At 48.5% G+C, this 23,504-nt stretch overlaps 1 protein-coding gene across 1 annotated transcript in view; it reads left to right on the forward strand.

Moving 5' to 3' along the window:
* Positions 1-16: 16 nt before the first annotated feature.
* LOC102369537 (ATPase family AAA domain-containing protein 3) overlaps positions 17-23,504 on the forward strand; it is a 43,931-nt gene continuing 20,443 nt past the window's right edge. Inside the window, 12 exon segments of the mRNA XM_006018820.2 lie at positions 17-140; positions 1,159-1,260; positions 2,201-2,260; positions 2,703-2,772; positions 3,115-3,280; positions 4,279-4,348; positions 17,425-17,580; positions 17,910-17,966; positions 18,937-19,062; positions 20,413-20,537; positions 22,454-22,505; positions 23,462-23,503. Coding sequence (XP_006018882.1) covers positions 96-140; positions 1,159-1,260; positions 2,201-2,260; positions 2,703-2,772; positions 3,115-3,280; positions 4,279-4,348; positions 17,425-17,580; positions 17,910-17,966; positions 18,937-19,062; positions 20,413-20,537; positions 22,454-22,505; positions 23,462-23,503 — 1,071 coding nt within the window. The 5' untranslated portion in view covers positions 17-95.

A 23,504-nucleotide genomic window follows, 5' to 3' on the forward strand; every position in this document is an offset into this window, starting at 1 on the left:
GGGGCGGGGGGCGGGGCCCATCGGGGCGGGAGAGCGCCCTTGTAACGCTCCCGTCTCTTGCAGGCCACGCGAAAGACGCGCTGAGCCTGGCGCAGATGCAGGAGCAGACGCTGCAGCTGGAGCAGCAGGCCAAAGTCAAGGTGTGTCGGGGGGGGGGCAGCTCCCGTGCGTTTCCCAAAGAAATTCCTCCTCGCCCTCGTCTCCCTGCCGGCCCCGCGCGCGCGGCTGAGGGTCGGGGCCTCGTGCTCGCTCCTTGGGGGGATGAGAGGAAACAGGAGGGAACTAGGATCTTGGCATGAAATAGAGTCGTGTCCCCTGCAAACGGTCCCTCGGCCGAGCTTGGTTTGCCAAATTTGGCAGCAGGGGAGGGGTGGCTGCATGAGTTGTCAATGCTCCCCCGGTGCCAAATTTCCCACCCCGCGGGGAGCTCGGACAGCTGGATGCCATAGCTCGGTCGGATGGATTTGGTTCATCGGCTGCCAAGTGAGCACCCTTAGACTAGATCGGGGCAGGCAATTATTTCGGGTGGAGGGCCACTTAGTGAGGTTTGGCAAGCCGTCGAGGGCCACGTGACGGGCAGCTGGGGGCAGATAAATATTAATTTTCTAATTTTTTAAAGGCTCTGTGGGCCGGATAGAGTGGCCTGTGGGCCCGCATCTTGCCCACCCCTGAACTAGATGATCTGAGGTTCCTCTGCTACGATTCTGTGATTTTTGACTGGTATACGGTCTTAGCCACAGGGACAGTCACTTGTCTTTTCCTGGACTGTTATTTTACTGGTTTTGCGTCACTTACCAGTGTACGTGCGTGTGGTTTCAGCTTTCTCGACAGTTACTTTAAAGTAGGAGACAGGCTGGACTTTGAAAAGAATGTATCGAGTCCATGTTTGCTCTCTAGATGTCGCTGCAGATGGTAACTGTAGGTGCTCTTACAGTGGGATGTTGCTGTGTGATGCGGCGTTTATCTACCTGCCTCCTTATAACATAAAATTGATTGTGATGTGAGCCTCTGCTGTAGGAGTGCACGTCTCAGTCTGTTTTTTGCTGCATGTGTGATTGCTCCTGCAAGTTGCACGTTCAGGGTGATGATTGTCATTTGCAGCCCTCTGGAGGCTCTTGCATTGAGTTGGCCTTTAACCTCTTTGCCCTCTTGCCGTAGGAATACGAGGCCGCTGTAGAACAGCTGAAGAATGAACAGATCCGGGTGCAAGGAGAGGAGAGGAGGAAGACATTAAATGAAGAAACCAAACAAAATCAAGCGGTGAGGAAACCTGGAGAAGCCGATTGGCACTGTACCTGGCTGGGTGCACCAGGTCAAAGGGGAGCACGTGGTATGAGACACGAATAGGTTTATTCCATGACAGCAGCTCCTCTTGTGCCTGGGACTTGCTACATCTCGTGCATGGACATCCTTGTACAGAATCAGTCTTGTTCTGATAAAGATTCATTTTAGGCTCGGTGTTTTCAGTTTTTAACAATTTAGCGTGTGTTAACACACGCACACATACCTTCATGCACGTGTAGTGGCTGGGGGTCATGCTGGTAAGGCTGTTCGGGGAGTGGAGGGTGCGGGGACAGGGCTGGTTGTTCTCAGGACCCTGCCCAGGTCCCAGCTGAGTCAGGGACAAACTCCCACAGAGCCTGGTCTGGCCCAGCCTCTGTGGGAGTTTGGCTCCCTGCCCTGGCTGGGACCTGGGCAAAGTGAGTGGCCATGGTACTGGGCTCCCAGCACTACCAGCCCTGCCTTTCCCCCCCGCCGCCCTTCCTGGTACAGCCTTACTGGCATGGTTCCCAGCTCCTGCATTGTGCGTGTGCACATGCATGTGCACAGCACCCCCTGTCCCAAGGTTTTAGGGTTTTGTTTTTTTTACGTTTTTATGTAAATTTCAATGATTAGCAATGGAAATTTTCCCATTGATCTGTGGATGTCCAGTAAAATCAATGTTTATCGGTGCCTATCGATAAAAATAGAATCCTGCCAAACCTAATTAATTGCGTGGATGTTTGCAGCAGAGGCTCAAACAGGCAGGAGAATAGTGCAAGTTGCACCATTCCTGAAGGCTACTGGGAATTGACGCAAAGCGTTCTGGGATGTATCCTTGCTTGTGGTGGGTGGGGTTACGGACGTAAAAAGGCAATGTTAGTGACGCAGTGAATGATCTTTTATCTCTCTCTTCCCATCCCCCCTTTTCTGAATAAAGAGAGCCCAGTACCAAGACAAGTTGGCACGACAGCGCTATGAAGATCAGTTACGACAACAGGTAAGATATGCCATGTTCTGAGGTGGCTGAGAGCTAAACCAGTCAGCATGACTTTCCTCCCCCGGGAGTAGCGGTGCCAACCTTGGCCCCATCCTGATAACTGTTTTACTGATGCCAGGCACTTCTGTGTGGTGTTTCCCACTTTTCTGCTCACCCTGTAGGATCCTTGCTTTCCCAGCTTGGTGGATCAAAATGTGTCCCCAACAGGGACAGGGCACATAAGCCAGAAATACACGGGGAATCTTGAGTTTGGGTCTAGAGCTCTTTTTTGGAGAAACCCCACTTTGTTTGAAAGCACTGCTTTCTTAGTGGCCTTTGGGAAGTATAAGTCTGCACATGTACTGGGGTTATAGGAGATCTTCAAACCACTTGGACCAGAGTTGCAGAGTTTTCTGTGCTTTCATTCAAACCTAACACTCCTTCTGGTGTTATCTGTTCTTAGCAACTCCTTAATGAAGAGAACTTGAGGAAACAGGAGGAATCTGTGCAGAAGCAGGAAGCCATGAGGCGAGGTAAGGTCCCGTATCAGTTCCCCAGGGTTAGGAACCCTGTGGTTGTGCTGTGAGCAGGCTGAGGTGCCTTTGGGGCATGCTTGTCCATGCGGGACGTGGAGCACTCACGAATGCCGTATCTGCAAGGAGCAGTTAATAAACTCTACCTCTTGTGTAATGCCCAGACCTTTTTTGGGGAAAAGCTAAACTGCTACACGTGAAGGCACTCTGCTGTGGTCCCCCGTGGGTGGGCACTGCAATACCCCAGCTGCTCTCTTCCTTTGAGATTGAACAGGATTGCAACACACCTGGCATGTGGGCAGGGTTTCACCATTTTACCTCTTTGTTTCTCTGCTTTTAAAGCCACCGTGGAGCGGGAGATGGAGCTGCGGCATAAGAATGAGATGCTGCGCATCGAGGCAGAGGCCCACGCCCGGGCCAAAGCTGAGCGTGAGAATGCAGATCTCATCCGAGAGCAGATCCGCCTCAAGGCAGCTGAGCATCGCCAGACCGTGCTGGAATCCCTCAAGTATGTGCAAAGCCCCTGTGGGTATCTGGTCACCTCACTGCTTTCTCAGACAGTCCTGTCCCATGGGGCACATGGCAATCCCCAACGACTTGTTTCCATGAGCTCCAAGGGAAAGGTAGAGTTAGTGCAGGTATTCCCTTCCTTCTCCAGCCCAGTTGGGGGACCAGCCTTTTTGGCAGGCATGCCACAAATTTTCCCTAGTGCCACTCTGATCCTCTGCTCCTGACCTATTTGCTGCTCAGCTTTCTACCCTGGCCCTGTATTTTCTGCCTGGTCTGCTGCTGTTCTTTCTGCTCCTTCCATGATCTGCCACATGCCACACATGCAGACTGTCTGTGCCACAGGTTGGTCACTCCTGCTGTAGCCCATACTGAGGAATGACTGTTTCTTCTCTACCCTGTGTAGCCACAGGAGCAATGAGGCCCATATCACGTGGTTGACTATCAGGACATTTAAGTTCTAGCTTAAGTTTTCCAGCAGGTGTGACCTTAATGTAGTCATTTTAGGGTGAAAGCTTGGCTCTTTGGAATCTTTGGCAAAACTCTCATGGATGCCAATGGAACCAGAGTTCACCTTTCATACCCCTGAATCCATAAAACTACAGTAAATTGTGTCTGTCCTATAAAAGAGTGTTGTGAGCTTTTAATTCATTAATTTTCAAGGCCTCTGGGACTCTTGTTGGCTGGAAAGTGCTCTAGAATGGCAAAGAAGTGTTATTACCATTCTACACTAATCATGTATCAAAAATAAATGGATGCTGGCTTTGTTCCAGGTGCTCTTCTGGATTTAATCCCAGATCAGCTTTAGACATCAGACAATTATAAATATATTTGCCCTGCCTGGGCATGTTTGGGTTCCCAGGTGAGCTCTCAATTAGCTTTGACTGGTTCTCAGGAAGGTCATTGTGGAGACTGAAATATTCTTGCAAATTGCTTGCTCCTTAAAAATTCCCTCTCTCCTTCCCACCCCCTGCTTATGTTGCTGCCCTCCCCTTGCAGGACAGCTGGTACGTTGTTTGGGGAAGGATTTCGTGCTTTTGTAACGGACTGGGACAAAGTGACAGCCACGGTAAGCTGGGGACATATTTGTCTCTTGGGAAGTGGGTAGTGTTCCTTCCAAATTTATGTTGTGCTTTATTTCCCGTGGGTGTGTCCACACGTGGGAGTGCAAAGTGAGCTAGGAAGCGAGTCTTTGTCTGCAAGCTACTGCACACTAACTTCCTGTGCTGACATTCATAGTCTTCCATGAGAGTTCAATCCACCAAAGCATTTTCATTTTGGATTAAGTGAGTCTACGTGAGGGGTCCTGAATTTTTGCAGCCGACCTTACTGTAGATGAGTCCTTTGTCTTGAAAACATAAAAAGTTCTGGGTGAGACTGACTGACTAAAGGCTGACTCTTTTAACACAGAGGAATACCATTAATTTGATGCTGTGCTTGTGCATTAGCATTTACTTTCTGTTAATTGTAACCTTTCTCTTTCCTCATATGGAGCAGATACAGTGATTTTATTCCCCCCCCAGTTCAATTTGTGTGCTTTTCAGCACTCCGTGTGTAATCAGTTTCTCTCTTTCTCTTGATTTCCTTTTCAGCCATTAGGGTCCATTTTTGTCCAACAACCGCTGAAAGAGAAAATCCTTTAAAAAATGAGACGACATGGCTGGTAGCCAGAAAAAACTGATGGGTGATCAGTGAAACTAACTCCTTTCTCTGAAATGGGATAGGCAACAGGAGGGTTTTTCTTTTAGCTTTTTCTTTAGTTCAAAGCAACAGGGGCATTTTTGTCTTTCACTAACAACAAAGCCTCGGTTTCATCTTATGATGGCAGCCCAGATATCCAAACTTATTTTTGACAGAAACAGATTTTAAATTTCACTGTTTTAAGTACTCACTGCTATGGTATTTATGTGAATTTTGGTGGTATCTTGCTCTGGGTTATTTGTAGTAAAAGTTGAGGTCGCTTGTTAGGGGGCAAGCTTTGAAACTGTGAAGTCAGTTTTCAAACTATTGCCCTTTTGTGTAGTTTCCAGTGACTCAGACTATAGAGCTTCCACCTTGTCCTCTGAGACTGTTCCACCTTTGAACTGATCTGCTTTCAGCATGGTTCCAATATTCAACCTCAGTTCCACTCCCCTCAGTTTCAGTCTGTTAATAACTAATCGAACCATGCTTGGGAGATGTGATCAGCGCATAAATGACAGTGTCCTCCCATTAGGATGCGAATTGGGGAGTAACTGGTGGGGAAAAGGAGGGGTTTCTCTCCTCTGCGTCATACAGTACAAATGGAAATGTTAGACCTTTAAAAAAGTCACTGTTAAGTATCTGCCAATGGCTTTTTTTGCTCCTCTTCCCCTTCTTTATCATTACTGCCTGATTTTTGCAACCACCCTTTCTCTCCTGAAAAAAAATGCTTGCTAGTTTTGTACTGCCCTAGAGAATTTCCTGCCTGCTTCTCACTTCTTCCAGGTGGGTTTAGAAAGTCAGGTGTAGGATAAAACTAGCCAGTGGCCTAATCCGAAACCTGGTGGAGTCTGAATAGGAACATTACTATTGACTTCAGAAGGCTTTGGATCAGTTGGGTCTGTCCAGTACCCAGGAGAATATAATACGTTGGCTGTTGGAATTGTTTTTTTTGGTTTTCCTTCAATGTGTTTCACCCTTCAGAAACAGCCCCTGTGTTAAACTAGGGCTGTATAAGCACAGACATGAATGAACAAGCAGTATGTCTGTAGAAACTCTCAGCCATGAAAATACCAGTGATAGAAACCAGGGTTTCCACCTGTTGGTCTTCATGCACCTTTTATGTGCATCAGTTGCTAGCAGTATAAACTTTTGTCAGCAAGCACTTGTAGATGGGATTAGAGAATAAAGCACACAGCAGGGTTTAGATGGCTTTTGAAATGGATGCCTCTTCAACAGATGGTGAGTTTGGATAATCAAGGTTTCAGTGCTGCAGTGGTTTTATACGTGTCACAGTTGTCTGCAGCTATTCCTCATGGCAGAAGGAAATTCTGATATTAAGCTAAAGTTCCTGCCTCAGTTTCCTTAGGTAATTTTAATTTTAAAAGGAACATAAGAATTGCCATTTACTGGGTCAGACCCTAGGTCCATCTTGCCAAGTATCTTGTATCACACAGTGGCAGAGAATGGATGCTGAAAGAGAGAGGGACCTGGGTATGACCAGAGGACTTAACACATGATGTTCATCTATGTTGTTTCCTAGTCTGTTCAGCCAGAGGTGCTGTGGTGGTTGCAAATGGTCCTTTAGTCCTCGTGCGGTGTAGATGCGTGTGGGGAACGCTAGGTGGCATTGCTGATGCAAACAGCAGAGAACCACCTAAATGCAGCAGTGTTGGCTCAGAAGCAGCTTTATTCCAGCACTGCTGTTGGCATAGCTCTAGTCAGATGTCACACTTCCCCTTTCAGACCTCTCATTTCAGTGATCTTTATTGCTTGGCTGCTGGGGTGAGAGAGGTGTAAAATTGGCAATAAACTCTCAGTCGGGGGAATTGACTTTTTTTCCTTTCAGTCTTTGCCCTAAGACTTAACGGCTTCAGCTGTTTGTCATTTAACCCAAATGACTTCTTAACTTTAAAGATAAAAGGAGCAGCTGAGGCTTTTGTTTCTCTGCTGCATGGAGCCATTATGGAAGTAAAAGAGGTTGAGAGATGCTGCAGTTCACCCCCATCTTCTCTGCTGTGAAGTGCATGTATGTAGCTGTCAGAGGCTGTGTGGCCCTGCAACCACTATTGTTAGACCCCAGGCTGCAGACCTGCAGAGAAATTGCTTAAGCAGCCTTGTGTTTCTTCAAAGGATTCTTACCACGCAGACTGGAGCTTGTTCTTGCCCGTGTGTAGATGACGCGCATTGCTGCTGCTGTTGATCTTGGAGTCATCTGCTGCAGCTTGCACAGGAGCTGTTTTCAAGAGCTGGGCTGATGTACACAGTGCATCACAGGGAGGGTTGAGCCCTCGGTGCTGCATGCATGGCAGCTCATTTTGCGAGGGATCTGCATACTCAAGTTCCCAAGGAGACCTCGACATATCCACACAAATGTATTAATAAGCGGAGTTGGTTTCCTTGCAGCTGTCGTGCAGAGGCAATTAGCACAAGAGCTGTGAAATGAGAAATCCTACATTTATTTTGATGCTCCTCACTTGTTCTGGACTGTCAGGCCTTGATATTGCAGCATTCTGGGAATAGACTAACTTCCCTTGTGCCTCTTGCAGCCTTTGCAGTGCCAAGAAAAAGTCATTAATAGGCCTGATCCAAAGCCGATGGAAATGGTTGGAAAGACTCCTGTTTTCTTCATTATGTTTTGCATCAGTTTTCAGCCACTCAGCATGTGCAATTCCTTTGGCTAGTGTGTGTGCCTTAATAGGATCCTGTTGGTCAAACCTTTTGCCCAGATGCCTTTCCTCATGTGTTGAACACCTCGGAGCTGAGTCAGTTTAGTTATTAAAGCTATCACAGGTCCTTTCTGCTGTTTACTTGCCCTGTGCTGAGGCAGGTGACTCTGGGGTTCCCTGCAGTATTACTCTTGTCGTGCTTGGGTGATATTTCCCATGGGAGTGAACAATAGTCTTCACTGATGCATTTACATCTTTGTGCTTGCTGTTTTCATTCTCACCTACACAAACACCCTTTTAACCCCCCCTCCTTTTCTGTTTTAATGTCTTCTCTGGACATTGTAAAAAAGTGAACATTGGACACGGCTGCAGCTTTTTCCTCCCTTAACATCTCTTCAGAGACTTTTGCTTAATGTTATCTGATATCTGGAAGAAATTAACACTGGGGTCCAAGAACTGAGGCTGGACTTGGCTGAGCTGAGGGTTTGCTGTTGCTAAGTGAGTTTGCAGATCTTTTTCTTGCTCCCCCCCCCACTTTCATTGTGGGCTTGCAAAACCTAACCAATGCATCCATCATGTTATTTATGAAATGCGTCTGGGCTGCGCTGTAGGCAAAGACCCAGTTTTGTGCTAAAACCCACATGCCAGTTTGATTAGGCTGCTGTCCATCTCACATTCTTCTTCTCCCAGACAGCCAGGGCTAAACTGTCACCCAGATTCCATCTCCTTTGCTCGTGGCCTACTTGGAGGCTTTGGGCAAGCTGATTATCAACACACTCTGGCTCTCTGGGATAAGTTCAAGCCTCAAGGGCTCTCTGCTCAAGAGATCCAGCAGCTATCCTCCCCATCTTAAAATGGGAACTGGGACTGTTGGCAAAGCCACGTTGTCAGGTTCCCCACTTACACAGAGTAAGTGGTGGTAGGGAAATAAGAATGTGTCGCACCTCTATTGTGAGCTTAGGTGCTGCATGCTCACGTGTTTGCGCGCGCGCGCTGGAGGAATTCAATAGCTACCACTTTGATCCTTTTCTTCCTTCTACATGCATGTTGGCTGGGTTAGTGAATCCTAAAAGTACCAAGTTGCCACGTGGAGCAAGTCTGTTCAGTGACCTAATTTCATAACGAACTGAAAAAGGCATTAATAACCCACTTTCCCTGCCGAGCTTCTTGCTAGGTCTGCTCTCCTTCCTTCCTGGCAGGCAGGTACTGCCTCTGCGGGAAGCAGTCTGGGCCTGTTGGGGACTCTTGCGGACTCTCAGGAGATGCAGCATGAAAGCTAGTTCTAATTTGCCATCTTTAAGCTTCAGCTTTCCAAGGCGACTGAGCTGTTCTTCACTCTCCCTCCAGCATGGGCTTGCTGCCTTGCTCAGGGCCGTAATGATATTCAGGAGCCATTATTCTCCCTCCCACTACTGCCTCTGGCCCAGTGGGCCACTGTAGAAGACCACTGTATACCTTATGGGGATGCAGTCAGTCCCTTTAAGCTTGGAGTTTTGCCCCATCTGAAGTCTTTGCTTTGTTCCTGTGCTAATCAAACAGCCCATCTCACTGTGGCAAGAGCTACCTGCCTTTGCTATTGCTTTTATGAGTGCGCTCTGAAGGCCTGGTGAAGGAACCCTGCTCTTCATCCTTTTATTTTTGTGCTGAGTGATTCCCAGCCATTTTTCCTCTTCTCCCTCAAAAGCCCTGACAGAAGGGTCTAATAGTTGTAACAGTGCAGCTGTAGGATGCAACCTGTGGGGAGATGTGGAAAGGACACTTGCTGCTTCCAGGGGAACAGGTGGAGGGCTCTTCAAGACTGCTGGCAGCCTCCAGCCCAGGACTGTCCTGGTCCAGCCCTCTTCCTGTGCTCCCTGTGCCACTATATATGTGCACTGTTGCTCAGGGTTTTACTCCTTGCTAAACTTGACCTTGAAATGAAATCTGCAGGATAATCTGCCAAAGATAGTCCTAGCTGGAAGCTGTACCTGCCCCTCCTGGATCCTGTACCCGCCCCTCAGATGCCATATCTGGCTTTCCGTCAGATTTGGATGGAGCTGGAAGCTGATCAAGTCCTTCAGGGTCCTTTCTGTTTGAGGAGTTGTGCTCAGTCCTGTTTACAGGGTGACAACACAGCGCAGCCTGTCTCTATTGCTGTGACATTTTCCTCGTGGCGTTATAAACTAAGCAAAATTTCCCTGTGCTCTTTGTTGTTGTGGGATATTTTTAGTGGCGCAGCCTGTTCCAGTGGGCACCTTGCTTTTAAATCCATCGCCGCGATTTGTTCCACCCTCCGCTCTGATACACAGAGGATCCTGCACAGGCGGGTGCTGCAGGCGTGATGCCCAGCTGCACCGGCAGAAGGGAGACACGCTTTGAGTGACTCCCTTTGAAGGCTGTGGGCTGCACCTGGATCCTTCACAGTGTTTGGAAGCATGAGGCCACACAGATCCCTGACCCAGATATTGGCTTCCTGCTTTACGGCAGTCTCTGCCAAGTGACACACTTGAGCCATGAACTTGGTCAGGTTAGTATGCACCTTTTTTATTTTATCTCTGGTTAAAAAAAGATACCCCCCCACCCCATTTTCTGCTACTTGAGAAGCAATTATGGCAGCAGGCTTTTGGAGGGGAGGAGAACAGATCATTCTCAGAGCTACCCTGATAGAGCCTGTTGCTTTGAGTCTGCCCGGCTACCCTAGCCTGGGGACACGCAAGCAATTTTCTGTGGGGTAAAAGGATAGAAGCTTTGCCATGTGTCAGCTGCCTTAGAGGAAATGCCCATGTGCATGACCTTAGCCTGCAGCAAATAGAAACTGAACTGCAGTCGCCCTCCAGGAGAGGCTAGCATTTTAGTTTCCACTTGTCACAGGGTCAGATGCACTTGGGCAGTTACCATGGGGCAACTGATGTGCAGAAAACCTTGCTTCTTGTTACCCCCCTGGTAAATTGTTCATCTCTATCCCATTAGGTGCTGGTTTGCTTGCATCTGTGTGGGCCCAGGGCTTCTGCTTGCCAGGGCAATGCAGGGGGCGTTCTTGGAGAGAATTCGCTCTCCTGGCTGTAGCAGGAGTGTTGCTCACTGCGGCTTTTGCTGGGGGGTAAGATACCATAGTGGTGAACATCACAGAAGAGCCTGAATGGAGTTGGTTTGGGACATGCGGCCTCACTGAGGGGTCTCTGTCTCTGGGGGAATTTGGGGTGATGTTTTGAGGCGATATCCGTGGCTTTCCTACTTGACTGTGTCTCCCAGTTGGGCACGTTTGATATCAGTAGTAAAAGTCCCTCTGGTCTGTCTCTGTGGGTTCTCTGATCTATTTTTTCAGCCTGTAATAGTAAGTTAGGCTGGTTCTGCTGTGCACTAAGTATTAACTGCCATGTGTTGAAGCAGCAGATCTACTTGTGAGGTCCTGAGCCACGGTCTAGATAAACAGGTTAGTCAATAGGAGCTGGTTGCTGGAAAATGCAGGTTTCTTTTTCCTCTTAGTTTCTTGCCAGTTTTGCTTCCCAGGTCCCCGTAAGCTGACAAATTGAATGCTAAGGTCTCCGGACTCTTGGGGAACTAAGTTCATTAATGTTGAGCCCTCCAGGCCTCCATCCATAACCAGGCCTGCTTTGCACAAACTTAAATGGGGGTGAAATTAAATAGATGGTGTCCATTTATTTGTAATTAGAAACTACCTTTAATGTCCTTGAGCATTTGGTTTGACTTCAGCCTAAGTTGGAGGAAAGAAGCCTGTTTTGCTTGCTTTAAAAGTCATGCCTGCTTTTTACTGTAATCTGGCCTGCATTGACATGAATTGCTAGCACCTCCCTGCAAACTATACATGGAGTTTAATTAGTTACCAGTGGTGTCGGGCACCTGGCTGTTTCCTGCTTTCACCTTGTGTTCCAGACACCTTTCTCTTAAGGCCTCCAGGCCTTGAAAGAAAAGATGACCAAGTATGAAAGTACAGTATGTAAGTGCAACAGATCTTTCACTTGCGTAGCACCTTCTGTTCCAAAGCAGTTTGCAGTCTGTGAGTACAGACAAGTGGTGAGCTATTAGTTTTCAGTCTCTGTGCAATCATGGAGGGGGAAGGGAGATGGGCCAGGATGCAGAGCCAAATACTTATCCTTCCATACAGGGCCTGGGGACTGCCCTGACATGGGAAAAGGCGATTTGAATCTTCCAAATTCTGTTAACCAGGCACAGGCCACAGCAGATATGTCACCTTTGTGGAGAGATGGGCATTTCTGCTCACTGCAGATGCCATGTGAATGCCCGTCTCAGTTCCCCCTGTGTCTAAAAGGAGGGTGCTTGGCACCATCGCTGAGGGCTTGAGCACTGAGCAGTGGCAGGGAGAGTTCTTTGCAAGTTGGCAGACTGGAGATGCCTCTGAACAAATCCCTACTGGCAGCCCCCCCCGTGCCCTGTCAGCATTTCCGCTCGCTGTAATTAGAGGAGGGTAGGATTTGAATGGAGCGAACAACTACATATGTCATGACAGATGGAATTGAGATCAGAGCAGTTGCTGGGGCTTAGGCTGCCGTGCCATGAACCTTTTGTTATGAGACGCACTCTGGGTCCTTGGGAATACGAATTAAGAAGGAAGGCCCACACATGCTGCAGATTTGTTCGAAGCCTTGCTGCCTAATCCTTCTCATTTTGAGGCATTACTCATAGCCGACCATGGAAAGTTGCCTATAGTGTTGTCAGAGAGGTGCCTTGCCTTTGACAAAGCAGTTCATGCAAAGAAGCTGCGGGCAGGGTGGTTTAATATAGGACACGGTGACTGCTGATTTGTGCACTAGCAGGTAACCCCAAGGCAGGTCTTGGGTCTCTCTGCACAGTTTCATTGATGGGCGAATTCCTGGGTGTGTGGTTATATTCCTCCCCCCCGCTCAGATGCTTTGCCTGCCCCCACCTCCAATGAGCTTCCTTGTCTCTGCAGCAGGAAGCCTAGTCTTTGTTCTCACTGTATCGGTTATCTGCTCACTTCTATCTCCTGATTAACATGCAGCTCAGGACCCACCTCTGCTATTGCAGTTCCTCATTCTGATGTTGTTCTCAAGGCCACCTGTATCTTCCGTGCTCACCTTCCCAGGGTTGTAATGCTGTGCACCATGACGTGGCTGTAGCAGGGGTGTGGTATGACACTGGGTTTTCTAGAGCTGCACAGGGATTTAGGTGGTCACGCTTTCCCTCATAATCTTTTTGGAGGAGGTGGGATAGGTACATTGGATATGTTTCCTTCCCAGAATTCACCCCCTGCCCTTCCTCCCCACACTCATTTTCATACTTGCCTGTACCAGGCCTTCTCTTTTTAAACAGTGGTTTAGTGTTAAATACAGAATCTCCTATAAAGCAGGCCTGACTTTGCTGCATGTCTTTGAATATGGTCTATTACCCTCCCTCCCACCTTCTGTACTGCAGGTGTCGTTTCAAGGATGCTATAATGCCCTCTTTCTGTAGGCTTTGCATTGGTTAAATTTGCAGCTAAGCTCTGTTTGGCCTCTACAATATATCTTGATTAAACCAATCTCCGTTAGCTGGACTTTCAGCAAGAGGAGACAGCTAATCTGAATCCACCCCTATGCAGACTGGCGTGGTGACACCGAAACGAATTGTATGTCACCAGCGTTTCTGTGGCTGCAATTACAGTGGTACCAAGACTGCTAGAGGAAATGTATAGAAAACTCCCAGTCATGGATCTTGAAATGGCATATTCCTGTCCAGCTCATCTGCAAGATTCCTAGGCTTGTCAGTGTGGAGGAAGTGCACACGCATTATAACCTGTCTGTCATCTGATAACCTCAACCCTGCATTTTTGCGTATTGACTTAAGCTTCTATTTGACCTAAAGAGAAGACAAACCCTGGCAGACTCTCCGTATGCCTGAAGAAGGGCATCTGTGCCCGAAAGTTTGCAAAGAACAAGTTTTCCAACTATTCACTCGGTCTAATAAAAGATATCACATTTACCCAAATAACTGTGTCTGCACACAGTGGTTAGACGGGCAGCTACCCAGCGGATCAGAGTCGGTTTTTGGTGTCACATGGTCTAGAACCAAGATCAGTCTTCTCTGTTCTGAACTGACAGCTGCAGAAGGGCATGTCTGTAGCCCTGGCAATTGGTTAGAGCAGGGCTGTAGCAGGGACATGTACAAAGTTGTTTGGATGGAGCGCTGGTGGTGACACACTCCGAGCCTGGCTGTCCCCATTCCTCTCAAATGCTGTAGTTAGGGTGCGGTGGGCAGCAGTCCTTGAGAAGCAACAGATGTGGTGATCTCGTGAGTCCCTTCACAGGTCCAGCACGTGCCTTTGGGAAGCAGATCCCAAAGATGAGCACCGAGTGACAGGGCTCCATCTATTATTTATGTAGGCTTTCATTTAAAAAAAGTGAACAGGTGCTTACTCGATGAGAACTGATGTTTTCTGTCCTGTTTAAAACAAGAACATTATAAAAGTTTCAGTTAAACATTGCAGTGTCACCATGATCTCCTAGAAAACCCCATTATTTTGAATAGTTTATTCCCGATGTCCATCAGTCGCAATGAATATTGTCTTGATTTTCCTAAATGCTGCTCCCACTCTGAATCATCGAATCAGCATGGTACGGTGTTGGCTCCACAGTGTTAGCGTGTTCTGTGCTAATACAGAGTGCTCTGCTAATGCTGTTGCATGGTATTGCAGTACTGTTTTCATAAAGGGTGATACAGGCTTATTGGACTGAATAGCTCACTGATAAGCAGCACTGCCCAGTAACACTGATGTGAGTGGATGTTACTGCTCTGATAGTTCTCAAACCAGCGATCATGGCTTTTGCAGTTTTGGGAACTCAAAGACAGCGAGCGTGGAAGGGGAGACATGTGCAGAGCCAGTGCAGGTCTAACTATGTGCCTGAGCAGTGCAGGTAACAAAAGAGCCATGCTGCTGATATTAAGGACACAAAATGTTCTTCAGCTTTTGGCCCAGTAAGAAGGCAGAACCTATGGATCCACAGAGCAGGAAACAAACCTAGGATTCCCTCCCAAGTAGGCACCGCTGCTTGTCACACGCGTGCAACACGTCCACGTATGAGGATGCCTCTGATTTAAATGCATCCCTTGTCTTTCTCACATGGCTTTTTATTGGCCTGTCTGTTGAGATGCTATTAATGTGATTAGTGACAGTGCATGCTCAGGACAGTGAGCCAGCCTTGGTTGTAAACCCTGACGTTAATCTTTGCTTTTACAGTCCTATTAACGTCCCACATGTAATGCTTTTACAGGCCCCTTCCAGCTGGCAGCAATCAGGGGCTTCAGCTGCTACTGAATTTATACGTACTATAGATGAGGAGTTTGGCATTGCCGGGGAGGAACCTTTCAGACAACGTTTGCAGGAATTGCCCATGCATCCTGGCTCACCGAGCTCTCTCTCCATCCCCTTCTTGCCCCTTTCATCTTGGGATGGTCTTTCCAGACATACTTCAGGGTATCTTCACCAAGGAGCCTCTGCCCTTGAGCCCCTTACAGCAAGACATCACACATTCTCTTAACATCTTCCTCCAGCAAGTGTTGTCTTGGGCTTGGTGGGCTGCGGGAGCCGTGCCAACACTGAGATGTATGTGAGTTTGAGTGTAAAGAGCTTGCCCAAAGTAGGCTTAAAAGTAACTCAAGTCGTGTTATAACACTGTCGCGATCTGAAGTTTGGGAAGCCAGAGCTTGCTCATAAAAGATATGGTTTCCCTCTGAAATCAGAGGTCACGAGACACTTACTGGCATTACAGTTGTCCATGTTGTGGTTACTTCTGTTTTCCTAACCTTTCCCTTGCAGCATGGGTTGGATTTGTTGTTCACTTTCTATCCTATGCTCGTGTTCAGTGTTGCTGAGCACTGATATCCCCCTTCCAGATACCCTTCAGGAGGAGACTGGTTCAGTGGTGGTTGTATGTGGCAGTGGGGATGGCTTTTTGGCCGCTTCAAAGGGGCCCTGCCTTTGCAGAGGGCATTTCCTCAAAGCCAGGCATTCAGGGGTAGCAGTCACTTGAAACATCTCAGTCGTGTCCCTGGTGAAGCAGCTCGAAAGAGTCCGTTGGTTAGACGATGGCTGTTCAAATATTTGGCCATACTCCCGCATCCCACTGGGGCTGAAATGAGGACTTCGGTGGTGCTGGATCTTCCAGATTTGCTTAAATAAGCATGTGACTTCAGAAACCTTTCCAGAGGTCGCTGTGTGAGGCTGGAGCCCCGTCTGCATATCCCTGGCACCTCTCCCTCCCTCGTGGTGCCCCTCAGTGCCGGTGCTATGGAAAATCTGGTGTTTCTCCTGTTCAGAGCATTTTGCCACTTTGCTGCATGGGGGCTTCCTCTGCTGGCAATTTCACTTGACAGTTATTGCTTCCTAACTGAGCTCTGCTGGACAGCGGAAGAGATGTTGATGAAAGTCTATTTACGGGCTGCTTGTCAAGGCAGGTGCTGGCAGTGGTAGAAAGGCCCACGGGCAGTTCACCTTATTGACTTCAGTGTTCTTGACAGCCTTGCTGCTGGGGCCAGCAATTAAGGCAGACTTCCTTGAGAGGGAATTAAGCCATGCCAGATGAGAGATCACTGTGGTGGGGAGGCAGGAGGGGATGCAGGCACCATTTCCTTTGCTGGTGAAATGTAAGGTGCTAAAGCCTTAAATGCCCTGTCTCTGGGGGCTGTGGGTCACGTGTAGGCATTATCCATAAAGTCTGTGGTGAGAGAACAGTTCAGAATAGTATTTTTCTGTAGTCAAAAATCAAGTGAAACTCAGAGCTGACATTTTTCAAGGGATGCCTTGAGTCTGTTGGGGTGGGGAGTGACTTGAGTCTAAGAAAAGGCTGAGAACCACTGATATTAAACCTCCGCCAGTAGCGGTGAAGGAGATTTCCTGCCAGTTGCCCCCAAAGGCAAAGTCTCAGAGCATCACAGGCTTTAGTACTTGCCTGCCCCCATGTATTTGGAAAACCCTGAGCACAGTCTAAATCCCCCTGACTTGATAGCAGCCTCCTGCCTTGGAGTACTGTGTTCAGTTTTGGGCGCAACATTTCAAGAGGGATGTGGACAACCTCAAGAGGGACCAGAGGAGGCCCATTCCTATGGTTAGGGGCCTGCAGGCAAAGCCCTATGAGGAGAGATTGAGGGGCCTGGATCTCTTCAGCCTCCGCAAGAGAAGGCTGAAGATCTTGTGGCTGTTTGCAAATTCATTGTGGGGGGGCAGCAAGGAATAGGAGATGCTCTGTTTACCAGGGCACCCCTTGGAGTAACTAGGAACAATGGCCACAAACTGACGGAGAGCAGATTTAGGCATTGGTGACACACAGAGGCTGCGCGCGGGTGCATGTGCACCCCCTGAGATTGGCCATGTACCCCCTGGAAGCGCCAGCTACGAAACTGGAAGTGCTGGCAGAAGCGCACTTCCAGTTTTGCCACTGGTGATTCTGGCCTCAGCGATCGGCTGCTGAGGGACATCCACCCCCCCACCCTCAACGGCAATCTGGTGCCCCCCAGACTCGGGAGGCACCAGTCACCCCATGGATTTAGGTTAGACATCAGGAAAAACTTCTATACGGTAAGGGTTGCCAAAATCTGGAATGGGCTCCCAAGGAAGGTAGTGCTCCTCTCCTGCCTTGGGGGTCTTTAAGAGGAAACTAGACAGGCACTTGGCTGGGGGCATCTGACCCCAGCGCTCTTTCCTGCCCAAGGCAGGGGGTTGAACTCAATGATCTGCTAAGGTCCCTTCCGACCCTAACATCTATGAATCTATGCTAGAAGCATGCAGCTGATGGCGTTCTCTTGCGGAAGCAGCTCAACAGACTCCTCCTGTCTCTTCCAGGTGGCAGGCCTGACGCTGCTGGCCGTGGGCGTTTACTCTGCCAAGAATGCTACAGGGGTTGCAGGGCGATACATAGAAGCACGTCTGGGGAAGCCCTCCCTGGTGAGAGAGACCTCGCGTATCACGGTTCTGGAGTCGCTGAAACACCCTATCAAGGTAAATGCCGCTGTTACTTTGGGTTGCTGCTAGCTGGGGATGCAGAACACGATGCTGTGCTTATGCATGGCCTTTATGGTGTTTATTTACCCTGTCTCTGGAAGCCGTGTTCATATGGGCTCAGAGTCTGTTTCTTGGAAGGGAATGGGGAAGCCATATGAACTCATGATTTCTGATCCATGCTATGAAGACTGACAGGTGTTGGGACTGCCAGGGCATATTAACTTCACTCTGTCTCTAATTCTGTTATGAGTCTTTTGCCCAGGCTAACTGCTGATAAGGTCTGGGGGTGGCCTCTGCCTGTCACTCATGGGATTTGTTCTCCCCAGGTGGGTAAGCGTCTTACCAGCAAAGCTCAAGATGCTCTCGAAGGAGTCGTTCTCAGTGTAAGTACCTGCTTTTGCACTCTCAAACCTTCATGGCTCTTGCATAACCAATCATCAAAGTTCTTGCCTTGCTTTCGCTTTCAATTGAGTTACAGTTCAGTCATGCTAAAAACGCCGCCCCTTGGGGCACTGGGAGTGTAAATACGCTCCCGTGTTCAGTGTGGCACACATTAAACACGCTAGTAACCTTTGATCCTTTGGCCCAAAGCCCTTGGAAGTCTTAATTCAGCACTTCCTTTGCCATGATTTTTTCCTCTAGCAGCATGCTAATGGGGCTGTATACACTGTCAGAGTTTCACTTGTCCTCTCTAATCTGTGAAATATTAGCACTCTTATATCCATTTTCAGGGCCGGAGAACCAAAGAATATATGTGCTAGACTTGAAACACCTTGTGGATGGCTATCAACCTGCTAATTAGCTCTGACTGCACTTTCGCTACTGAATTAAGTTCCTTAATACTGGGTGAATTAAAAGGCTTTTTAGGGCCTGTTAGAAAAATATGCTTTGGTAGGAATAGTTACCCTGGGCATCTTTGCAAGTATATGAATATGTATAGGCATGAGTTCATTTCTCCCTTCAATGGAAGACTTATTACTACCAATATTTGTTTCTAATTTGGCCTGTTACCTACCCTAAGAGAGGGGACTTTTAGGACATCCAAGAGAAGGTGGTTATTTAGTCCATAAATTGATAATAGCTAATAGCTTTGTTCCCTGGTTGTGGCTTGAGCTGCAATAATTACAACCAAGTCATGGCTTGAAATGCAGCATATCCTGAAGCAGAACAGGGCACAATTCCACTCCAAGCCAGCGAGCTGCAGGAGTTCAGGCTGGGAGATTGGGTCCTGAGACTCCAGCTTTCTCTGACAGCACAGATCACCCTCTCCTTCTATCAACGCATGAAGCTTACACATGCCCCAGCATTCTTCAACTTAATGTCCGTTTCCTAAACCTTGCATTTTTCTTGCAGCCAAAACTGGAGGCCCGTGTGAGAGACATTGCCATAGCAACAAGGAATACGAAAAAGAATAAAAGTCTCTACAGGAATATCCTTATGTATGGCCCACCCGGTACTGGGAAAACACTCTTTGCCAAGGTAAAAACCCTGCCAGAATTCTGACAGACTGGCTGTTCTAGCTTTCAAGATCTTGAGAGAGATGATTTTATGTTTGTGGACAGATTGAGACATTCACCAAGCCGGGCACAGGCAGCGGCAGGCTAATTGGCTACGAGCATTTGACCATCAGGCAGAGAGGACATGCTTAATTCAGAGGCTCATTCCATTACTCCACAGCCTTTGCTAGAAGAGTTTGGGCAAGGGCAGAGGGGGAGGATGTTAGTACAGCACTGATCCCTTGAGGCTCTGGTTGTGCTTCAGGCCCTATTGCAGTGTACAGACATGTAGGAAAACCCACCCCTGCTTTGGACAGCTTACAGCCTTGACAGATAAGGTGGGCAGTGAGTGGGTGAATGGGCTATAGCAGTCGAGTGAAAGGTGGCATCCGACCTACAGGAAGTCCAAGGCAGGGTTCTGTTCCCCTTGATGTGCTGACATGGCAGCTCTTCCAGCCACAGAAGTGGCTTTTTTGGGCACTTCTGAACAGTTTGGGATTCCATTACCCCTGCAGCAGGGATGCGTAACCATCCACCGGGCTACTTTGTATACATGAGGTTGCACACTGGCTGAGCAGGCATGCACCTGTATGCATGTGTACCAGAAGAAACCAGGACTGGGGGCCTTGTAGCAGGAAGCAAAAGAGCCTAGTTTTAGGTCCCCCAAACCCAGAGGAGGCCTGAACCTGCAGCTTTCCCACTTCTCAGCACAGTCCTCAAACCCCTGTGCTACAGGTGTAGGCATGCATTATCCAGTCCCCTCTCCAGCACACCTCTTGAAGCTGGGCCATTTCACCTTGAGAGCAGTGCAGAGGGGAAGTTTTTACCCCATGAGGAGGAAGGATTCAGGCTAGAACCCAGGTCTGTACCTTCCTAGGAAAACAGTCATCTCACTGAGCCACCCACCCACTTGTGTTAGGCCAGAAGAAAGAGAGCATCTCTCTTGCTTGGCTGCCCATGGGGCCAGCTTTAAAGGAAGGGCTGGAAGTGGTCCTGGTTAGTGCACTATCTCTGGAGTGGTGGTTTGAGTGCTGTGCTTGGGAGATCAGAGAGATGCAGGTTCAAACCTCATGGTCTCCTGCTTCCCTGAGCACTGAATGAGGTCACTATGCTGCTGATGGGTTTAGTAATAACTAGTTTAATTTTTCAGCTGCCAAGTAATTTGTAAGCTTCCACCTCACTATCTTCCCTAGAGAGGCTCTAGTATCACCAGCCACAGACACCGGCTGGTGTTGAGCATGGTCCCTTTCCTTCCTCACTCTGCAAGTTCTACTATGGAACAAGGAAACTTAGTCACCACTCACTCCCTCTTCCATCTTTTTTTTCCCCCCAGAAATTAGCCATGCATTCAGGCATGGATTATGCCATCATGACCGGTGGCGATGTCGCCCCTATGGGGCGGGAAGGAGTTACTGCCATGCACAAGCTCTTTGACTGGGCCAACACGAGTAGGAGAGGGTAAGTTGATGTTCTTCCAGCACCTGAGCTTTGCTTTGGCCTTTACCCTTTCTTAGGAGACCCAGAGCAAGGGTGCATCTATTAACCTGGTGCTTGCAAATCAAACACCCCCAAGTAGAAGAGTGGTTACTGTACCCATTGGTCACTGCAATTAAATTGACATTTGCCAATTCTGAGAGACGGCCAAGCCAAGCAGGCTTCCCGGTTCATCCACTCAGGTTTTGTTCACTTGTGTTGTTGAGATCCTGCTGCTTGCCTGCGTCTCCCATGAGCCTCCCAGCAAGAAGAGGGGATTCAAAACCTCTTTTTTTCCCCAATCCAGTGGTGAAACCATTTAGAAGCATGGGAATCCATTGAGAAGCCAAAGGCACTGCTTCCTAGAGAGCAGTCCCTTCATTCTGGCTAAAGCCTAGCTCCCTTTTCTGGGGAAGGAGCATAGCTAGGCTCTTAGGCCTGGCACAAGATGTCTGCTGCAGCCCAAAGGAAGTTCTGAGGCTAGTTAGCAAGCCAGCTTCATTTTTCTCTTGGGCACCTTCTCTGCTCCCAGGCAGATTGCAATCCAGCACAGGGCTGGGAGCCATCTCGTTTTGTTCCTGTCCTATTTTGCGGTGTGTAGGAGATGGCTAATTGATGATTTATGTGAAGTCTGATTGGTTCGGACAGACCTTCTCTTGCAGTGTCTGTATCGATACTTGGCCGCATTCATCACCAAAATGTTTCTATTTCCCCTAAATATAAATTTTTTACAACTTATAGAATAAACTTCTTGGGGATTAAGTTGATGGCCTAAGTTTTTTTTTGGGACTGGAAAGAGAAAAGCCTAAGGAATGTGGGTGAACTGAAACAAAATGGACTGGCCTAGCTGTGTTGTTAAACTGCCTGGCGTGCTGGGGAACGGTCTTCTGAGAGCAACACACTTCATAGCACTGCTCAAGCCAAGTCCCCTGGTCCCATTTCAACTTCTGTGCAGTCAAACTTGTGTTTGATGCACATCGGCACAGCTGCATCCCTACAAGTAAAGAATGAGGGCTACAGTTGCGTGTTGCTTCTCATTGGTACACTTTCCTGTAGCCCCACACAAAGTTTTATACAGCATCTGTTTCTGAAGCGGGGCCCAACAAGTGACACCCTTTGCTTCTGAGTTGCAATTCAGCTGTTCTGTGCTGAGCTGCTGAAATCTGGGCAGTAGCGGTAGAAGCGTCTCTCGCTAAGGGCGCTTTTTGTAGAGGCAGAGAGGAGCCAAAAACGCTGCCAGCAACACTAAAGCAGAGTAAAAGATTACGAGCTGTGCTTGGATCACTTGAAAGGCAAGCCGTAGCTATGAAGTTAGATGGGAACACGATACAAATTGTTGCAGCTGTTAAGTGACTCGGCCTCTTTTATTGATACACATCTTCATACCCTCTCTCTCGGGACCAACACTAGTCTGGCGTTACCAGAGCATTTATTTTTTCTGAATTATTCATTGACTTGATGCAGAGAAACGAATGAATAAATAATAAAACCGTTATTTCCACCAGAGCGCTGAAATAAATAAAACTCATAAAGCAAGTGGTGGGGAAAACGTGGTCGGTGAGTGGGGAGCAGTTTTATTCTGTGGTTATTGTCAGGCTTTCATATCCATAGAAAAACAGCAGGCTCAGCCTGGAGTACGCGAGCCCCGGCATTTTGGCCCCAAGGTCTGCTGTGTAAGAACAGCTTTGGGGGCCTTTACATTTGTGAAACTTCTGGATTGGGGACCAGATTTCACCCAGGCAGCCACCCTTTCTAATGCACACCCATGGGGGTTTCAGCTCCAAAATCTCTGCTGTGTTCGATACGGGAAGAATGGTGTCGGCCCCCATAGGTCTTGCCCATTCCCCTTGCTGTGTCTGCCTCCTCGTGACTCTCCTTACTTTGATCTCCCCCTGTCGCAGCCTTTTGCTGTTCGTGGATGAAGCAGATGCGTTTCTGAGGAAAAGGGCAACGGTAAGTACTCCTTCTGCGGGTGCCGCGGGGTCGGTCGCTCAGCCAGAAGCATTCTCGTTTAGCCTGATTAGTTAGCCTCAATGGGTGAGAGATTGGACCTGGCAGCTGCCCTACTGCTCACATAATTAAGTGACTCTGAGAGGAGAAATTAGCCTCTTGCAGCTGCATGGGCAAGCGCTGCTCAGAACTGACTGTGGGTCGGCGGGGGGGGGGGGGGGGGGCCTGCTGTGGAGGGCTTACAGGTGGCTGGCCCAGCTGAGAGACTAATAGGCCATGCGGCAGCCCCAGGCCCTGCAGGTTTGCTTTCTTCTGACAGCCAGGCAGCTTGGGCTGCTGGTGTATTTGGGTGGTGTTTCCACGCCACTAGCAAAGCTGCGCCAGGAAATAAAAAAGCCTGAATTGAGCCGTGTGTTTCAAAACAAATGTCTGTGCTATGCATTGATCCGAGACGCTGTGCTGTCTATTTAAAGAGCAGACACACATTTATAGAGGCAGGCATAGCTTTCTCTTCCCTGTTAGTCTTTTCCCCCCGTCTGACAAGAAACACCAAATTCTATATCTTTGCAGGTAGGTCAAGCTAGCTACCCCTGAGGTCCTTTCCAGCCCTGTGGCTTCAGGACTGTAACGACCTAACTAGAAAGTGTATGATTCTCTGTGGAGGTGTTTATGCAGCTGAGGGATAAAGGCCTGATGTAGTAGTGGCCTTGGGCAGGCCACTGCATCTTGCTGTACCTCAGTTTCCCTTCCCTTTGTGCTGTGTACATAGGTGGTGAGCTCTTTTGAATGCTCTGTTTCCAAAACGCCACCCCGAATGGAACCCCTGTCCCTGACAGGGTCTCTAAATCCTACCCGAATGTGAGTGCTGGAGTAGTAGAAGGTAGTGTTAGTATTTCTGTTGGTTGCAGCCTGGCCCTGGTCACCAGGCAGCTGATCCTCTCCCATCTTTACCTTTGCAGGAGAAAATCAGTGAAGATCTAAGAGCCACATTGAATGCATTCC

The sequence above is a fragment of the Alligator sinensis genome, unplaced genomic scaffold (assembly GCF_000455745.1).
Source record: "Alligator sinensis unplaced genomic scaffold, ASM45574v1 scaffold569_1, whole genome shotgun sequence".
Lineage (NCBI taxonomy): Eukaryota > Metazoa > Chordata > Crocodylia > Alligatoridae > Alligator > Alligator sinensis.